This window comes from Prionailurus bengalensis, chromosome A1, assembly GCF_016509475.1.
Source record: "Prionailurus bengalensis isolate Pbe53 chromosome A1, Fcat_Pben_1.1_paternal_pri, whole genome shotgun sequence".
NCBI lineage: Eukaryota > Metazoa > Chordata > Mammalia > Carnivora > Felidae > Prionailurus > Prionailurus bengalensis.
Window position 1 is genome coordinate 197,358,712 of NC_057343.1, and position 20,076 is coordinate 197,378,787.

At 53.2% G+C, this 20,076-nt stretch overlaps 1 protein-coding gene across 2 annotated transcripts in view; it reads right to left on the minus strand.

Annotated features, from left to right (window-relative positions):
* NDST1 (N-deacetylase and N-sulfotransferase 1) overlaps window positions 1-20,076 on the minus strand; it is a 58,704-nt gene that overhangs the window by 13,420 nt on the left and 25,208 nt on the right. For both annotated transcript variants that reach the window (XM_043597853.1, XM_043597861.1), the window contains exons 2-6: window positions 13,778-14,676; window positions 6,974-7,468; window positions 4,007-4,094; window positions 2,684-2,838; window positions 1,823-2,008 (exon numbers count right to left, since the gene is read on the minus strand). In XM_043597853.1, the coding sequence (XP_043453788.1) occupies window positions 1,823-2,008; window positions 2,684-2,838; window positions 4,007-4,094; window positions 6,974-7,468; window positions 13,778-14,290 (1,437 nt within the window). In that variant the 5' untranslated portion in view covers window positions 14,291-14,676. The remainder of the gene's footprint in view (window positions 1-1,822; window positions 2,009-2,683; window positions 2,839-4,006; window positions 4,095-6,973; window positions 7,469-13,777; window positions 14,677-20,076) is intronic.

Consider the following 20,076-nt stretch of genomic DNA (forward strand, 5'->3'; position numbering starts at 1 on the left):
ACCTCCAGGCACGGATGGCGGAACGGCCAGGTGTCTCCTCAGAAAAGGCAGCGTCTTGTGTAGCCACACAGCCCCCACTCTTGGGGGCCTCCTCCCCCAAAGGCCACGGGCCTGTGCCATTTTACACACTTCATGCTATTCTCCGTTAACAAAATGAGCAGACCCAAAAGTAATGGAGACAGGCGAGTGAGAACATCTGTCCAGAGAGGGTCCCCTTCCGGTCACACCTGCAACCCCCCTCAAGAGCACTAGAACCTGCCTGGGAGTGCGCCCTGCCCCGCACTGGTTTCACTGCCGAGTCTCTGTCTCCTCTCATGAAACTGGACTCCAAGAGAGGAGGAAACTCGCCTGTCAGGTGGTCACCACCTCATCCCCAGAGAAAATATGAATGCCTGGTATCCAGAGGTCAGTGGATGGATGGATGGATGGATGGATGGATGGATAAACAGACGGACAGATGGAAGCATGAATCTGGCCTTCCCACATATGCCCCATTTGGACTGTTGACAATTCAGCTTTCCAGCGTCTAGGGCCAAAAACCCTGGAGTCATCCTTGACGCATCTCTCCCTCCCACATCTTACATTCAACCCATTAGCAGATCCTGTTGGCCCTGACTTTCCAAATAAGTCCAGAATCTGATTGCATCCTGACTTTGCACCCTGGTCCGAGCCACCACTATCTCATCTGGAAGACTGCAGTCGTCCCCAAGTGTCTCCCTGCTTTCCACTTTGTCTCCTGAAGTCTCTGCAACTCATAGGGACCAGAACAATGGAAATCTTTTTAAAACAGGAGTCTGATCGTAACAGCGCCCCATGCAAACCTTCCCATCTCAGAAAAAAAGCTAATGTCCATCCAATGGCCTTATGTAGCCCTACACAATCGGGCCCATCACCTCTCCGACCTTATCTCCCCCTCACTTGCTCCCCTCCAGCCACACTGGCCTCCTAGTTGGTCCTCAAATACACCCAGCACAAGCCACCCCAGGGCCTTTGCATGTTTTTCTCTCCCTTGAATGCTTTTCTTCATATGGCAGCATGGCTCACTCCTAGGAGGGCCCTCCCTAGTCACTTTATTTCAATTAGCTTCTCCTCTCCTCTGGCACTCCCTATCTCTCTTCCCTGCTTGGCTCTTCTCCATGGCCCCATCACCATCTGACCATACATTACCCATGTTACACACTTATGAGCACACTGTCTACCTCCTGCCACTAGAATGTCAGGTCTACAAGGGCAGGGACTTTTGTTGGTTTTGTACACTTCTGCATCCCCAGTGCCTAGAAAAGGGACAGAGACAGAAGAGTTCATGAAAAATGTTTAAATGAGCAAACGAATGAGGGGCGCCTTGGTGGCTCAGTCGGTTAAGCCTCCGACTTCAGCTCAGGTCATGATCTCCCGGTCTGTGAGTTCGAACCCCGCGTCAGGCTCTGTGCTGACAGCTCGGAGCCTGGAGCCTGCTTCAGATTCTGTGTCTCCCTCTCTCTCTGACCCTCCCCGTTCATGCTATGTCTCTCTCTGTCTCAAGAATAAACAAACATTTAAAAAAAATTTTTTTTTAAATGAGCAAACGAATGAGAGAGGCCTGTTGCCAGTCCTTACCAGAGGTCCCTTTTAAAAATGTTCATCCCCTGATCCCCTATCACAAAAGCTAAGACGGAGCTCACGAAAGGCCAGACTGGCAGCCTACCTTCCCTGGGATCGAGAGCCTTGGCTACCAGAGGGGGCAGCAGAACCTGGCCTGAAACCCCTAACCAGCACACCGAAGCCACGCTTCCCCGGACAATGCGTGTGCACCTGCCCCACGGGCCGCCGGGGGCCCACTCACCATGATGCCATTGTGGATGAAGCCACGGCGGTAGCGGGCCGGCTTCAGGTGGGGGTACTCCTCCGTGCTGGTCACGCGGATACTCCACACCTGCTTCCAGGCCTCGTACAGCTGCACGTGCACAGGGTACACGCCCGAGTGGTGGGGCGCCACGGCATAGCCCATGTCCGTGGGGATGCCATGCTCCTAGGGGGAGGAGGGCCAAGGCAGGGTGAGCATGGGGTTCCTTCCCCACTGGGTCTTATTTTCCCTTTCTAGAATGGGAGAGAGCAATCAGAGGCTAGAACGGCAGGGTAGTGGGTCCAAGCCTTTCAAGTACAGATGGGAAAGCTGAGGCTCAGGGAGGAAAGGGATGTGCCCCGAGTCTCGGAGTGAGGGACTGACCAAGCTGGGACCCTTAACTCTCAGCCCAGAGTTCTTGCCCTCCAGCTCCCAGGAGTGAGGAGCAAGGACAAACGCATTTCCTGCCAGTCTTGGCCTCTGACTGGCTGGTGGGCCCAGGCTAAGCCCGTACCTGGGCCTTGTTCCCTCTTCCCTGAGCACCAGCTCCAGCTTTCCTGAGCCTTCCACTCTGGCCTGAAGAGCTTGGGCTCAGGAAACAAACAGGCCTGGGTTCAAGTCCTGACGGGACCTCCTCCTAGCTGGTGTGTGGCCTCCCTGAGCGTCGGTTTCTAATCTAAAAGTGAGAATATCGAGAACCACCTCTTGGGGTCTCTGTGAGGCTTCAGAAAGACAGTGGCTATAAAGATACTAATAAAATGCTGTCAGACGGAACTGCGCAAGCAGTGAGAGGCCAGCAGTCCAGACCCCCAGCCCAGCCCCTAGCCCGCCCAGCTCCGCCCTGTAGGGAATCTTACTCACGACAGCGAACTTCTTGTTCAGGGCCATCTGCTCGGCCAGCACCGACTGGTTGTGGAAAAGGTGGGGCTGCATGTGACTCCACATGTGGGGGAACCACCAGAACTCCTTCACATACGACAGCAGCAAATCGTCCCCAGCGTCCTCGGCATCAGTACCTAGAGTCAGAGCACAGGCAGCTCGGCCCGGCCCACCCCCATAAGGTTCTCCAGCCCGAGCTGGTGCCCACAGATGGGCGTACGCAGCCCAAGCCCACCCAAGAGGGCTGCTTGGGAGAGTTACCTGAGCTACAGCACGGGAGCAGACAGAGCCCCAGTCCAGGGCCCTGCATTCTAGAGTGTAGACTTCACTCAGTGCGTGACTTTGGCCAAGTCCTTCTCCTCTCGGCGCCCTTGGGCCCCATGTGTGCAATCCATGGTTCCCAGGCAATGATTGCGATGGTTTCTCCTAGCTCTGACATGCCTGCTCTGATCCTGTTTTCCTAGCGGGCCATTTGGCATTTGCCTTTTCCTTAATGATCGGAGCTCTTTAAACATGTACAGGATGTCTAATCCCGCCCCATGCATATTGCTACGACTACCTCTGATATGTTGAGGGCTGAGAATACGAAAAATGCATACAGACAACCCTATTTGGTTTTGGGACCCTGTTGCACACTCCCCCTGCCCCCTGCCCCCCAGAACTGTGGAGTATTAGGGTTTTTCCTAGAATTCAAGAGAGACTGTCCACATTGCTTCTGCCCAAGCAGAAGGCAGCTATAGAAAATATGTACTGCAGGAGACATCTCAGGGGTATTTCTCTCTTGCCCAGCCCAGAAGGTCAGCGTTTGAGGAACTGGGGGAAGCCCAAAAGAAGAGGGAAGGCATGAATCAGGCAACCTACACCCTCAGCCTCAACACTTAAGACTTAAAATAAAATGCCAAAGGCCATCTTTGGGGTGGGCACAATTATAGGACATTCTCACTTTGTGTACTACATATTTCTGTAATGTTCTTAAAATTCAACCAATTACTTTTTTAAGCAGCCATAGGACAAATAATTTTAAAAGACAGAGGTAAGGGGGAGAGAAGAGGGAGAAGACGTCCCCAAAAGACAGCACAGCCTGAGGGGCAGGGAGGGATGAGTGGGGGCTATTGTATTATTGTTGGCCCCAAATGCCCTCTGCCTGGGGCTGTGACTGCTCTGTGGGCTGCTGGATGGGGGTGGGGGGGACAGGGGTCAAATGTGGCCCCAATGTGGGCATGCCAGCCACCTGCTGCACTCCAAAGACATAGATGCTGAGGGCCCCTGGAAGTTGCTCGTGGGGGCAGAGCCAGGCCCACTTACCTGTGTGGAAGAATTTCCCTGAGTAGCCCAGGTTGAAGGTGAAGTTTGGGATGTGCGTGCGTAGTTCATTCTGCGTATCAAACAGGGCCTAGGACAGGCAGGGGAAGAAGGAGCAGGTGAGGGGCAAGCCAGGAGTTCTCTCTTCTTTCCCCTGATGGCCCAGAAAGATCCTGTTGTTGCAGGACCAGATGCAAAATTTGGAGGGCCCAGCAAAAAAAAAAAAAATCAAAATGTGGGATTCTTGCTCCAAAATTATTTAAAATATCCAGAAGGCAATAGCAGAGCATTGACCTTGTACAGGCCCCTTCTGAGTGTGGGGTCCCACAGCCACAAAGCCAGCCCTGTGCCGGGCCGCCGGGCCTCTGGCGAGAGAAGATGTGACTCTAGCCTGGCTCTGTTCTGTGTCCTTGAGAAAACTTTGTAACTGCTCCAGGCCTCAGTTTCCCCAAGTGTGAAATGGAGACAATAATATCTTCCTGATGGGGCTCTTGGGATGACTAAGTGACATGCTGCGTGTAAGACTGCTGGACGTTTTGGCAAGTGAAGTGGTGGCATCGCCGGGTCTGTGGTCACTGCCACCGTGAGCCTCCTATTTTTGCCTGTCAAACGTGGAGGATTTCTCTCAGTAAATGCAAGGCTGATGTCACAGGATCATGACTTTTCCAAAGATGTACTGTGTACCCAGCAATGCCATGTCCCCATGCATGGCACACCCCACACTTGGCAAGTCAATGAAGGGAAGCTGACGCTGGGGAACAAACACACGCTTGTACTCTGGAGTCAGGACTCCGAAAGTCCCCACCCTGCACAATGCACAAGGCTGTTAAGAAACCCACAAGCGCCTGCTGTCAGGATACTTTGCAAACTGGAAGTCCTGGCCCTTCGGGGGCCACCACCGGCATCCTCCAAGGCCATGCACTACCTGATGGATGTGCCCGCTCTTGCTGTGCGGCCTTGGGCAAGTGACTTCACCTCTCTGAGCCTTAGTGCCCTCCTCTGTAAAATGCGACTTACAATAATACCCACCTCACAGGGCTGCTATGAGGATCAGAGGAGGCAATGCACAGAGAGAGCTAAGCACAGAGCTTGGCACTTGCCAAACCCTGAATAAGCAGCTGCCGCTGGTATCATTTAAATTGCACTGCACAGCCAGTACAAGTTCATGAGGCGACATTCATGTCTCTAAAAGAAAGGCTTAGTTGTAGCCTGTGCTTGGGATTAAGGGACCAGGGAGGGAGAAAACCTCTGCCTTTTCAGACTCACAAGGATGTTTAAGGCAAATGGGACCCCGGCTGGCGAAGCACTTTGCAGTCCGCACTGAGCCGAGCCCACAGAAGAGGGTGTCTCTCTTAGTATTCTTCGACAGAAATAGCTCCAAACTGCTATCATCCCTCTCACTGTAAAAATGGGGAAAGTGAGAACCAAGTAGGGCCACTCAGGGCTCATGGGTGACACGGCGAGCCCGGTAGCCTGGTATCCTCAAGGGATCAACCCTGAACCAGTTCCAGGAACTCCCCTGGACAGGCAGCCAAGACTATGGTTATACCAGGCGAGAGTAGAAGGGCATCCTAAGTAGAAAACCACACGATCTACTCTGTTGGAAGTGGGTTATGGCATCGCATGAAACCTCAGAGCTGGAAGGCTCAACAGGAATCATCTTAACACTTTCTTTCAACAGGACCGCCCTTGAAGAAGTGATACCTCAGAAGCAAATGTGCAAAGCAGATCAAAGACTGCCCTGTCCCACGAGATGGGAGCCAGAAAGGCTCTGAGAGCCTGGCCTGTCTGCACATGCCCCTCCGTGAACCCCCCTGGGGTGCCAGGAAACAGCCTGACAACCTCCCACCCACCCCTCTTGTCAGTTCACCACTGGGGCCCAGATGCCAGACAGGGCTGCCCAGGTGTGCCAGTCAGTTTAGGGTCAAATTGATCTTGACTCCCCAGACAGCACCAGCTCCCCAACACCATTCGCTGGGTTCTTCTCCTCTGGAGGTGTAAGGAAGAGAAGAGCGTTTGCCTCTGACCCAGGCAGGAGGACCAATGCTCCCCCGGCCTTCCCCCCAGGCCCCTGACCGACCCCAGCGGTGACTGCAGGATGACAGGGAACACAGCGCCCACATGCGGACTCACGTGGAAGGAAAGCACTCCTCTGAGCAGTGTCTTTTGCAGTCCTAACATCAAAGGGAAGTCTGGGTTTGGTGCTAATCTCGTAAAGGAGGACCGGGTCAGCAGGCAGCAGTATCTCTGTAGAATTTAATCCCCTGGTTTTGTTTTCCTTGGCTCTACTGTTGTGCTTGCCCTCTATTTATGGCAACCGGCACTGATTTCCCCATTTACACTAGGGATCGTTTCCTTTGCAAAGAACTCTGAGTAAAATAGAGAGTGGATGGAAACTGCATTTTAAAGCTAGCTTAATGGTCTTGATTTGGAGGCTTCTCTTTAGTAGTGATGCATGTGTGTAAAATTTCATGGCTTGCAAAATGCTTTTACATACAGTTTTGTTTGGTAAATGCTTTTTGAAATAAACACATGCATTGCACTATTTATACAGACCTCAGTTAAACTATGCCTTGTGTATGATTCAAGCTCTAATTCTTGTTTGAAAAGTTTCGTGGAAGCTCTCGTACTGACATCAACATTTCTGAGAGTGAAAAATCAGGTCTGGATTCAAAGGCAGAGAAGCAACCCTGCCCAGCTCCCAGCCCACTGCTTCAGTGACCGGGTCTCTCCCTCCACAGGCGCATTTCTGAGTTCCACACCCCAGATGTAAAATTCCTCTCTGCCCCATGCTTCAATAAAATTTTCAGGGACACTTTCGTCCAGTAAAACAATTAATAAAACCAGCTGGCCGAGGGAGGGGGATCAACAGCACTGGGGGGAGACAGAGACGGCGACATCATGCTGGGGCATCCCAAGGTCCGAAGGCGGCGAGGCCCTGCCCTACGTGTCTGGCACCCCCGGCCATACCTTCACATCCTCCACCTTCATGCGTGTGCCCTCCTTGCCCACAAAGATGTCGTCGATGTCCACCAGGATGTAGCGGTCCAGAGGCAGGGAGAGGCGCTTGCCGGTGAGGAAGGCCACGGCGTCGACAAAGACGAGCTTGTGCAGCCAGAAGTTGAGGTTGTTGCCAAACAGCACACGCTGGATGCCGTCATGGAGGCCCAGGTCCTGGACCACGGTGGCATGCAGAGCGGCGTGCAGGCCGGCGTCCGCGCCCAGGTGCGGGATGGACTCGGAGGAGCGCGTCTTGGCCAGCAGCACAGGCTCGTAGGTGGAGTGGTTGGACTGGAACACGGTCCAGTCCTCGCCGGGCAGCACGCCCTTCTCCACCTCGCTGGGCCGTGTCACATAGAGCAGCGGGGACTTGGGGTTGATGCTGCAGTCCTTCAGGCCCAGGTTTGAGTGCAGGAACAGGGGGAAACCTTTGAGCTGCGCACTCAGCAGGCTGTTCTCGTTGGCCTGTGGGGGGGGGGGGGGGGGGGCGGGGGAGAGAGGGGGAGCAGAGCCATCAGATCCAGAAGCCCCAGGGGCCCGCGGGATCTCAGGTGGGGACAGATAACAGTAGCGTCAACAGTATTCTCTAACATCCATGGAGGCCTTAGCCTATCCCTGGCCCTGTGCTAACCGAGCTATGCAAACCCGGCTCCACCCATCACGATAATATACTGGCTAACACGCAGAATGTGCTCACCAAAGCCAGGAATACAGTTCATGCACTTGGCAGGCAGGTGCTGTTAATCCTCATAGTGACCCCACGACAGAGGGGTCGCTGTCGTTTGCATCTTACAGATGAGGAGACTAAGGTCCAGAGGGTCTATGTAACTTGGGCAAAATCACACAGAGAAAAGTCTAGCTGTCGGGAGCCCAGACTCTGCCACCACACGGCCTGGCCGCGGGCAAGTTAGGTAACCTCTCTGTGCCTCCGTGTCCTCTGCTGTAAAGTGTGGCCAGCAACGGTGAGTACCTCATGGAGTGGTCGAGGATGATTCTGGCAAAGTGCTCGGGACGGGGCCAGCAGCATCACCAATTGCTCATTCAGTCCTCATACCAGCCTCGGGAGGCTTTATTATCCCACTTCATGGGTGGGGACACTGAGGCTTCGAGGGGGTGCTGCCCTCAGTCACACAGGGGCAGGAGTTGTCACAATGACCCAGCCAGATGATCTGCCCCTGGAGCCCATACACAACTGGCCACCAGGTTCCTCTGCCTGGGGTTTCCAAACTGGCTTGTGCCACACAATCCTTCACTCAGGAGAAATCTTGGATTGCCAATGTAGATGAGACCAAAGAGGAGGCGTCTGCTGGGGTTGCAGGCGCAAAGACACTCTGCCCCATAGCGTTCCCAACCCTCCGTATGCACCTAGCACCCGAGGCCCCCCCTTCACAGGAGTCCAGCTTCTTCTCCCAGGGCCTGGTGCTGCCCAGCTGCCTGGGATCTGCAGACAGTACCCACGGCACCCCCACTCCTCTTCCCAAGACTCACACGCCATCCCTCCCCTTTCCAGCCACCTGCTTCTGCACATGGTACAGTTCGTCCTTGTCCCTGTGCCAGTTCCATTCGGTATTCTTGGCCTGACAAACTCCTGTTCATCCTTCAAAACCCAGTACAAATGCCCTCTTTGCACTGGCCTCCCTGGAACCAGGTTTGAGCCTCACCTGCAGCACTTTCACCTTGGCTGTTGCATTATCTGTTTAGGGTCTCTGTCTCACGAGCCTGCCCTCTCAAAGGCAGGAGCTACATTATTTCCACCTTTGGATCCCCAGTGCCCAAAACAAGGCTTAATACCCAGTGAGAGCAAACACGTGCTTGAGGAGTTAATTGGATTTTTAAAAAGAATAAAAAGGAGGGGCGCCTGGGTGGCTCAGCTGGTTAGGTGTACAACTCTTGATTTGGGCTCAGGTCTTGACCTCACAGTTCGTGAGTTCGAGGCCCGTGCCAGGCTCTGTGTCGACAGTGTGCAGCCTGCTTGAGATTCTCCCTCTTTCTCTGCCCCTCTGCTGCTGTCACTCTCTCTATCGCTCTGAAAATAAATAAACTTTAATAAACGAATAAATAGAATAAAAAGGAACAGACAGATCCCTAGTACCTGGCACATGACAGTTTTTCTGTGTGGGTTTCATTTGTTCATTCCATAACTGTTCAGTGTGCCAGGCACTATGTTAAGTGAGGGATACAGTGAGGAAAAACAGACATGGCTCTTCGCCCTCACAAACCTTCAAATCAAGCAGGGAAGAGAGACAGCAACCAAAATCGCAGAAGTAGGGATAAAGCTTCAGTGTGGCACATCCTACATAGAAGTTCATAGTTCTGGAAGAGTCCGTAACTGGCCACAGTCAGCTGGCTCAAGGAAGACTTCCCAGAGAAGGGACTTTTGAACTGAGGTTTAAAGAATGAGTAACTTTGGGGCGCCTGGGTGGCTCAGTCGGTTAAGCGGCCGACTTTAGCTCAGGTCATGATCTCGCGCTCCGTGAGTTCGAGCCCCGCGTCGGGCTCTGTGCTGACAGCTCAGAGCCTGGAGCCTGTTTCAGATTCTGTGTCTCCCTCTCTCTGACCCTCCCCTGTTCAGGCTCTGTCTCTCCCTGTCTCAAAATAAATAAAACGTTAAAAAAAAAAAAGAATAAGTATCAACCAGCGGGAAAGCTGGGGCTACATTCAAAGAACAGCAAGTGCAAAGGCCCTGAGGAAGGAGAGGACTCAAGGAAGAGCAAGAGGCCAGCAGGGTGATGAAGAGGGAGAAGAGGCAATGAGACAGGAAGGTCGGCTGGGGCCAAATCTGAGGACCCTGGAGGCTGGAAGCAGCAGTGGAAGCCATCAAAGACTCTATCAAAGGGTTTTGAACAGAGGGATGACAGGTTCCAATTTGCATTTTAAAAAGATCCATCTGGCTGCTGTGTGGAGAATGAGTGGGGTGGGTGGGGCAAAGCAAAGGGGCACCAAATGAGGCTAGAGAGGAAGGTAGAGCCATAGGGAAGACCACCCAGGAGCGCTGGCCAGGGGAGCACTGTACAGGGATATTCAGCTGAGGACTGAGCCCATGCCCCAGGTGGAGCTGCCTCTCCCCTGAGGGTTTCTTTTGCTAATATCCACCATGCAGAAGTGCTTTTTTCTAATTCCCAGAAAGGCTCTGCAAGGTTCTGGCCTTGTAAAATGCAGTAAAGGACCTGCATTCAATTCTCCACATACCAGGAGTACCTGCCCACACCCTGTCCTGAGCCAACCTGGAGTGCTGAGACCCAACGCAGAGTCCCATCCTGACAGGCCACTCCGCCCAGCCCCAGGTCCCCAGGACCCCTGAGCCAGCACTGGCCAACTACTTGGGCCATGTGGGAGCAAAGGCAGTGGGGCCCGGTGACATTTCAGGCCCTATCCGTCACCTGCTGTGGCCTGGGAGGCCACACTGGATCACAGGCACTGGGGGATCCCATTTCAAAGCCCCGTTCCTGAGCTGATAGCCAGGCGCTGGCAGCTCAGCCAGCTGCCCAGCTGGGAGACATCGAGGAAGCAAGAAAGCCAAGCTGCTGATCGCCCACCCCAGTGGGCAATGAAAGGAATGGAGAGCAAGCCTCGGCATCACAGGGACTGGCCCATACTGTAGGCCTCCGCCCACCAGAGGGGAACCCCTCCAGTTCCTCAGCACTGAGGACCCGCTCAGGAGACACCAAATCTCCCAGTGGAGTCATCCAGGTAGAGGGAGGAAGGGCCCTGACCTGGGAGTCAGACTCTGATGGTAACTAGCTGGATAACTTTGGGACGCCCAAGGTTCCCAAGGTACCACTTCTGCGCGTCTCCGGTCCTCACATCTGTCGGTCTGTTTGCTCTGACATACTCACCTGTGGCTGGGTGGGAAGGCATGAGTGTGGTTGTCAGTCTTGGCCCTGACTTACTTCGCTCTGTTACTTCAGGCAGCCATTTCACTTGCTGAGCCTGTTTCTTACCTGAAAATGAAGTGCCTCCTTCACAGGGTGGTTGTGAGAATTGCACACGGTATAGCCGGCAAAGCAATGAGGTCAGTGTGGCACATAGTAGGTGTGCGATAAAAGAGGCTGGGTAGCCCTTGTCAATCCTCTGCCGGGATGTGGTCAGCCCCAGGGCCCCTGGAGTCATGAGGTTGAGCTATGACAATGCAGGAACCAGGGCTCCCATCCTCAAGGATCTCCTAGGGGCACAAGTCAGAGCCACAAGACAGACAAAGGTGACCACCAGCTGTGCTTGTTGAACAAGGAATTGGCAAGGCACAGCAGCTGCCACTTACTGGGTGGCAGACGGTGCCACCCGCTGTCATCTTCGACATGGCCCAGTGACGCGGGTGCCGTGATAGGTCCCGCTTTACAGATGGGTTGAATATCCTGCCTGAGGTCGCTCTGCTTAAAAGTGACAGAAAGATTTGAAGCAGGGTCTGGACTTTCCAGCTCCTACTCTTACACGGACCTGGGAATCCAGCACCAGTGGGAATTAGAAAGGGGGAGTCTCCAGACCTCGGGTCCACAAACCCTCTGGGTTTGCAAACCCAATGCAAACCCACTTGTACTGTGGAAAGAGCCAAAAGATGGAACCTGACCACCAGAGGGCTCCATTTGAGCAGAAAGTCCCAGGCCTCTACCTGAGACCAAGCAGGGGTCTTGTCTTACACAACATGGCAGGAAGAACACGAAGACTGGAATTTCCAGTGACCCCACAGTAAGAATGTGAGCGTGTCCCTGCTCCCCGGGGCCTCATGTTCACCTTCTGTGCAGCAAAGAACTGGGGTTAGACAGCATCCAAGTACTGGCACACCAACTGTGCTCACTGCCTGGTCCCCAGAGACTGTGGGAGTTCTGTGCGCTGATGTAATTTCTACTACATAAATGGCATTTGGGGCCCTGGACCTATCACAGTGTGGTTAAGACTAAAGCCTCTACAGTCAGACTGCCTGGGTTCAAATCCTCGATCTGTACTTATTAGAGAGATGAGGGTAGTCACATTTCTTCACCCCTCTTTGCCTCAGTTGCCTTTTCTCTTAAATCAGGATGCTATCCACCCGCCTTAGAGGATCGTTTGATGAGTGTTATATGAGTTCATTCACATAAAGCACATGGACAGGGCATGGTTCTGGGTGAGCACTCAATAAATGTCAGCCATCGAGATGTTTTCCAGCCCTGGGGCTCTGAATCAAACTTAATGAAGTTCATGGCAGGGAATGGAAGAGTCCAGGGGAAAAGAAAAATCAGACAATGAAGGGAGCCTGAGGTTATGCCACTGTAAAGCCATAAACCAGGCCAGCGTTTCCTAGAGGCTGCTCTTTGAAATAAAGGGCTTTGTGATCAAGCCAGCTGGGGAACAAATCTCACCAGGCTGTTCTACTGCAGGACTTCTAAGGGCCTTCAATTTCTTGGCCCACAAAACCTTTTTTAGTGGCAGAGCATCCTGCTGCATTAATGCATGAAAGGACACACCGGGGGAACCCCTCCCCTGGGTCAGGCTCCTCCCTACCCCGAGCACAGGGCCCAGTGCACATGGGTGGCCACGAGTGCCTGGGGACATATGGGCACCCGTCAGCGGCTATGGGCCATTTCTGACCCACTCCTGCTCCTCTCCCAGCTCACACCAAGCAAGAACCTGCTTCAGGACCCGTCACCTCTGTCTGGAAGGCCCTCTGCACAGAGAGCTATGTGGCTCCTTGCCTCACTTCCTTCCAGTACTTCGTCAAAGACAACCTTCTTGGCCATTCCATCCAAAACAGCATCAACTGCCCATACCCCTCACCCCCTATGCCCTTTCCCGGCTTTATTCCTTCCTGTACTTGTCGCCACCTGCCACTTGTTTACTTGTTCGTTGTCTGCCACCCACCCCACCCCACTGCACTGAAATGTCAGCTCAGTGACAGCAATGAGGGACTCTGCACACTCTGATCACCATTATGTCCCCAGTGCCTAGCAAAGGATCTGGACACACAGTGAGTGCTCTGTAAAAATTTGCTGACTAAAGAGATACACGTCCCCACGTACCTCCCTAGGGTCCCTACCACCCATCTTGAAGAGGAGAGTTCTCTAGCCAGAGCCCCTAGATCCCCCCATCCAGCTGTTCCCAACTTCCTCCTCCCCACAGACAGCTTCTCCATGGCACATTCAGCAAGGACTCTGATCCCAGCAGTCATTCTCGGTGCCCCACAGAGCCCAGAGTGGTGCACCTGCCCACTGGGATTTCTTTCTCCTCTTTCCCCCAATGCAAAATGGCCCTGTTCCGGAGGCGCATAAAATGCCACAGCCCGCCACAGGCAAGAGGAAAGAGCACAGGATCCAGAGCCCAGAGTGTCTAAGACTGCATTCAAATCCTGGCTCTCCCACTTATAGGCTACCTAGCCTCAGACACATAACCCTCCTGAGCCTCGGTTTGCCCATCTGCAAAATGAGGACACACCCCATGCCTTGGAAGGACTGCCATGACGTTCAAGGGACCTAGCCTCTCCTACCTCACACCCATTCCCGAGGCTTCCTTTAGGCAAGCGCCTACTGTGTGCCAGGTCCCCGTGCGAGGCAGGCAATCCCCCTGCCATGTGCTCCTAATAAAAGCTAATACCTAAAAAGCATTTATTAGACACCAGGTACTAGGTGCTCCAAGTGCTTTACATGTACTCACCCACTTACCCTTCGTGACCATCCTAGGAGGTAGGGGCTACCATTATACCCATTTTACAGATAGGAAAAGTCAGACACTCAGCTATGGAGCGTAGAAATGGGATTCAAACTCAGCCAGCGCTGCTAATGCTTGGGGACCCCAGCCCCTGCGTACCTTGAAGAAGCCGATGATGCCCACACCGTAGGCCACACAGTACTTGTCCAGCAGCTCCCGGTTCCAGGCGTCCAGGTTGACGTACTTGAGGATGTTCTCATAAATGATGAGGGCGAAGCGGCCGCGGCCCTTGTCGGTGAGCGTGGGCATATCACCCTTGCCCGGTGCGATCTCCGTGCGGTACTTGAAGCGGCTGGACTCCAGGATAGCCACGACCTCCTGGCCCAGCTGGGAGTAGAGGCTCTCCACAAACACCAGCACCAGTGGGTCCGTGCGGGAGGGGGCGGCCGCCTGTATGGGCTTGAGTGGCAGCAGGCGGCTGGGGGCCACAGGGGGCGGGTCCCCACAGTCAGGCTCAGGGGCGTCTGCCGAGGGCTCCAGGCCCCGCTTCCAGCCATACAGGTAGTAGGCCGAGACAAAAACGCTGAACAGGCAGAAGATGAACAGCAGGAAAAGGACAGCCTGCGGGGACACGTGCCGACACAGCCTGCGGAGGCGCGCCAGGGCGGGCATTCTGGCCCCCGGACCTCGGCCTCCGGAGGCCCCTCTGCCCCGGCCACCCCCAGGCCCCACGCAGGAGGAGAGAGCAGAGTCGTCCACTGACCAACGAATTCACAGTCACTTAGCAAGCGCGGCCCTCAGTGGGCAGCAGGAGTGGGGGATCCGGGCCCCCGGCCCTTCCTCCCAGCCAGGGGCACAGTCCGCAGGCCGGTTGCGCTCCTTCCTTCCTCCGCGCGCCTTTATGTCACCATGGCAAACCCCCACGTGGTCCTGTGCACAGCAGAAGTGCCCCCAGGGCGTCAGGGCCTCCTGGGGGGGCTGGGCATCGGGCCGAAGGACACGGGGCAGGCCCGGGGGTGCCGCATGCCGCTCGCTCAGTGGGGCCCACGGGGCCAAGGCTGTGGAGAGGAGAGGAGAGCCAGAGGTGAGAAGGCCGAGTGTGGGCTTTGGGCGCCCGCTGACTGTGGACACACAGGACCTGACCTAGGGGGGTCCAACTCAAGTGCTGCTGCCTAACCCGGCTCTATGATTTCACACAAGCTCTCTCTTGGCCTCAGTTTTCCTCTTTGTGAAACAGGGTTGACAATAGTACCTGCCTCACAAGAGGCTCAGGGATTAGGTCCCTAATCCTAATGTGCATAATGCGCATAAATCACTCAGAGCAATACCAAGCATATGGTGTCCACAAGGGCGGTTGCTATTTATTAGAATTGCACGAGCCCAACACTAGAGCTAGCAAACTCCAGATGCAGGAAGGACAGAGTGAAACAAACATGTGCAAGGTCTGGGAGCCAGAGGTGGGGTTCTGAATCATGGCTGAACACCGCATCCTCACCCACACAGTGCTTCCCCACCCATTTCTCTGTCTGAATGGGCCTAGCAGCCTTATCAGGCAGCCAGAACTTGGGGTTCCTGGGTCCCCCTCAGCCCCATCCCCCGCCCAGAGCCTCCACCTGTATCAATCGCACTGCAGAGTAAATGAAGACCACACACCCACACCCGGTAAACTAAGGCCCCAATTTCCTCATCCCAAACAGCAGCCCCTATACCACGGCCTTCCAGGCTCCCTTAAACATAGTGGAAGCAGCTACTGAAAGCTAGGAGGAGAGAGATGGGGATGGGACAGAGACAGAAGGTGTGAGGGTCTCAGCGGACACAGCTAGGGAGTGAATGTAAGCCTTAGACCTGCCCTAAGGGGTGAAGATCTTAAAAATCCCTCCCAGGCCCAAGACTACACGGTGCCCTGGGGGTGGGTCCAGCATACCAGAGACCAGACAACTGCACTTCTAGGAACTTATCCTAGAGGTTGTAATTTCAGAAGTGTGTAATGATTTCCCCACAAGAAGACAAATCCCAGTGCTATTTACAATAGCAAATGTCCAACAATAGGGGATTGCCCTTAGCAATTACAGTGCAAGCATTAGATAGAAGCCCAGGCAGCCACTTACAACATTTACAATATGTGGAAGAAAGACATTTACTGACGTAGAAATATGGTTACCACACATGTTGTTAAAGCAGAAAACACTTGTAAAACACTATGCATGGTCATATTTCTGTTGAAAATTGTTATGCATAAGCCAGAAACTGGTACTAAATCCATACAAACAAACAAACAAACAAAAAGCCAAAATGTTAACAATGATTATCTCTGAATGATTTTTATTTTCTTCTCTGTTTCCTAATTTTTTTTATAATAATCACTTACTATTTTTGTGAAAATAAGAAAACAAATGGTTTTATTTTTTAAAACATTTTTTAATGTTTATCTTTGAGAGAGAGACAGAGACAGAGAGACAGAGAGACAGAGCATGAGCGGGGCAGGGGCAGAGAGAGAGGGAGACACAGAATCTGAAGCAGGCTCCAGGCTCTGAGCTGTCAGCACACAGCCCAACGCAGGGCTCAAACTCACGAACCGTGAGATCATGACCTGAGTCAAAGTTGGACATTTAACCAACTGAGCCACACAGGTGCCCCAGAAAACAAATGTTTTTAAAATATGTGCTCAGGGGCGCCTGGGTGGTCGGTTGAGTGACGGACTCTTGATTTTGGCTCAGGTCATGATCCCAGGGTTGTGGGGTCGAGTGCCATATGGGGCTGCATGCTGCTTGAGATTCTTTCTCCCTCTCCCTCTGCCCCTCCCCCCACTCTCACACACTCATAAATAAATAAATTAATTAATTAATTAATAAAGTGCTCATAAGCAAGAGGCAGGACTATGAAATGAGGACATGTCTAGGCCACCAGTGTTGCTCCCAGTTCTGCCAATCACATGTTGTGTGACCCAGAGCATACCCTAACCCCTCTCTGGGCTTCCTGCCTGTTAGAGAGGAGCTTGGGCCAGACGTTCTCTGGGGGCTCTTCCACCTCTGATATTCATTCTTAATTTTTTTTTTCAACGTTTATTTATTTATTTGGGACAGAGAGAGACAGAGCATGAATGGGGGAGGGGCAGAGAGAGAGGGAGACACAGAATCGGAAACAGGCTCCAGGCTCTGAGCCATCAGCCCAGAGCCTGATGCGGGGCTCGAACTCACGGACCGCGAGATCGTGATCTGGCTGAAGTTGGATGCTTAACCGACTGCGCCACCCAGGCGCCCCATGATATTCATTCTTTAATTCAGTCCCAGTCCCTACTATATATCAGCACCACGGGGAACCCAAGGCAGCCAAGAAAATAGGTTCCTACAGTGCAGGGGGACGAGTGTAATAGTGGGGGAAGGGTGTTTGAGAGAACTCAGGGACACTTAACGCCCCTTGAAGAGGAGGGGGAGGATCAAGGAAGGCTTCCTGGAAGAAGTGGTTCCTGAACTGACCAGAAGAACAAGTACAGTAGACCAGGGGTAGGAATGGGGAGAAACGCATGCCTCTGCTTGGAGATAAGGGACTGTGCAAAGCTTTCCAGGGACTCCTTGCAATTCCAGCTGAGAGCAGAGCAAGAAGGAACAGGTCTCCTGGGCGGAGGCTGGAGGGCTGGGGTGACAGTCCTATTTATTTCCAGGTTGCAACTGCGTCCCTTTTCCCACTGATAAGGGCAGCTCTCTGCCCTGTGGCCACAGCTAGCCCCACCTCTTGGCTTGGGGCCAGCACAGTGGGTGGGGAGGTACAGCTGCCTGGGTGATGCCCTGCCTGCCTGCCACGCCTGGGGACACCTGCCCACTCCAGCCACCCAACCACACTTCCCCTGCAGGCCTAGGTGCTGTGGTCACTGCCTTGGTCTATTGTGTTAACAGACTTTCAGCGTACATATTAAAGATGCAAGCAACAGTCTCAGGCATCTAGGGGTCATAGACCCCTGTAGGAATCTGACAACATTGTCCCATAAAAAATATGCATAGCTGCTGAAAAATCTTGTAACAGTTTCAAGGAGTCCAGACCCCATGTCCCCAAACCTGTCCCTGGACCTAAAGTCCTATGTTAAGAAAGCCTCATGGTTACACGCAGACTGGAGCTTCATTCACACCCAAGCTCAGTCGCCCAGCAGCTGTGTGATCTCGGGCAAGTTATTTAGCTTCTCTGTGCCCCCACTTTCCTAATCTGTAAAACAGCAAAGTTTAACACGCTCTCATGGTTGTGAAAATTACAGGAATCGATACACTGAAAGCACAGAGACCACGCCTGGCACACGGCACTGAATAAGGGTCAGCCGCTCTTACCAATCACTCCAGTTGCTTCCTCAATGTAGGCACAGTGTGGGTATAACTGAGCCCACAAAGCCTGAACAAGCCAGCTCCAATGCTCTCTCTCAAGTCTCTGACAGCCAGTCCTTGGAATCCCAAACCCCCATTTTAAGAGGCCCTGGCTTTTCCCTCGAGCCAGATGGATGAGCAGGGGCCAGATGGTCAGAGGCCAGGAGGCCAGAGAGAAGGCATGGCAAAGCCCAGGCCCAGGAGAGGGCAAAGGGAGAAAGAGAGGGGGCCAACCAGCCCCTGTCCCCAGAGAGGCCAAATACTCTGGGGTGGGGGTGGGCAGAGGGCTAGATGCTTCGTGAGCCAAGTGCCAGCCACCAGCATACTGGTGACAGGGGCCTCCAGCACTGTCCCCCACTGCAACCTTCTCAAAGGCCTGGCACCAGCCATTCAAAACCTTCCACACCCACCTGCATTCCAGAGCCCCTGTGGCTCAAGCGATGGAGAACTGGGGGGCTTCTAATCCCCTTGGAGCCACCAAGTCCTTCAGGACAGCTGGGGGCTGAGGCCTCAACGCTCCCCCTGCTGCCCAGGGCCTGCTTGGGTCTTGCGGACATCACCAGCAGTTTTCCTAAACTCCAGCCTCGCCCAACCAGTCACCAATCTTGGTCATGCATCTAGGCCTTTGCTAATGAAGTTCCCATTGCTGGAATGCCTCCCCCTCCCCCTTGGGACACTTACTCATCCTTCAAGACCCCGGTTCCAATGTCATCACTTCTCTTAAGTCATCCCTATCCACCACCCCCTTTCCTGCTCCCAAGTCCCATTCCTCAGGCTTTCACGGGCCCCATCCCCCTCCATAGTGCCGCACAGGAAAACCAGGACCCTCGGGCCAAGACAGGATGCAAATGTGCATTGTTTGGCTTGCACAGCTTTTTACTTAAATTTGAGATCAGTTATCAACATTTTAATATCACGAGACTTCACATAAAAGTTAGGACTTCTAACTTCTCTTTAAAAAGAACATGTCCAGGGGCACCTGGATGGCTCAGTCAGTTAAGTGTCCAACCTCGGCTCAGACAGGTCAGAGCCTGGAACCTGCTTCGGATTCTGTCTCCCTCCCTCTCTGCCCCTCTCCCACCTGTGCTCTCTCTCTCTCTCTCTCAAAAGTAAATAAATAAACTTAAAAAAAAGGGGGGGGCATATTCAGGGGACCTGGGTGGCTGTCATTAAGCATCTGACTTCCGCTCAGGTCATGATCTCATGGTTGGTGAGTTCAAGTCCCACATCAGGTGAGCACGAGCTCTGTTTTGGGTGAGTCCTGCTTCTGTCTGTCTGTCTGTCTCTCTCCCTGCATCTCTCTCTCTTTGCCCCTCCAGGGATTCTCTCTGCCCCTCACTCACTTGCACCCTCTATAAATGAATGAATGAATGAATGAATGAATGAATAAATAAATACTTAAATAATAAAAATAAAAAGCACGTTTGGCTGACACTGGGCACGCATCCCCAGAGGCCACCGTCAGCTGAGGTACGCATTCTCCAGTTAATACAGTCCCACAGTCCACCTCCTTCCTTCATTTGGCTTCCCGCCCAGTCCCTGGGTGCACCTGAGTGTGAGGTCCATGCAGAGGAGACTCCAGGTATTTCTATACACAACTTGGCACCCGGTAGGCTCCAGAACCCGGGGCAGGAGCAGGACTGACTGACCTCTGCAGGGGCAGAGGCCCTTCCTGACACCTGGCACATAGGCCCTCCACAAATACTAATTTCATTCCTTCTCCTTCCCCACATGCCTGGGTGCCCCAAAGGGCAGGGACAAGTCTGATTCATTGTGGAAGCCCCCACCACTCTCCCCAGGCCTAGGTTCTAATTGAATACTCAAGATATGAATGACTCATAATGACCTGTTGTTACTCCTAATGTACAGATAAGAAGACTGAGGCTTCAAAGTGAAATGACTTGCCCCAGTCACATAGGAAACCACTAAATTTTGACTCAAATGGGTTTCCTCCCTAACTTCAAATTTGGCCTTTCATTCCTCCATGAAACCCAGGGGCTTCTATAATAAAAATAATAACAACAATGATACCATTATAATTATCGCCATTGTTATTTTTACTGCTACCACATTTCAAACGTTTACCACAAGCCTGGCTGGTACTGTGTT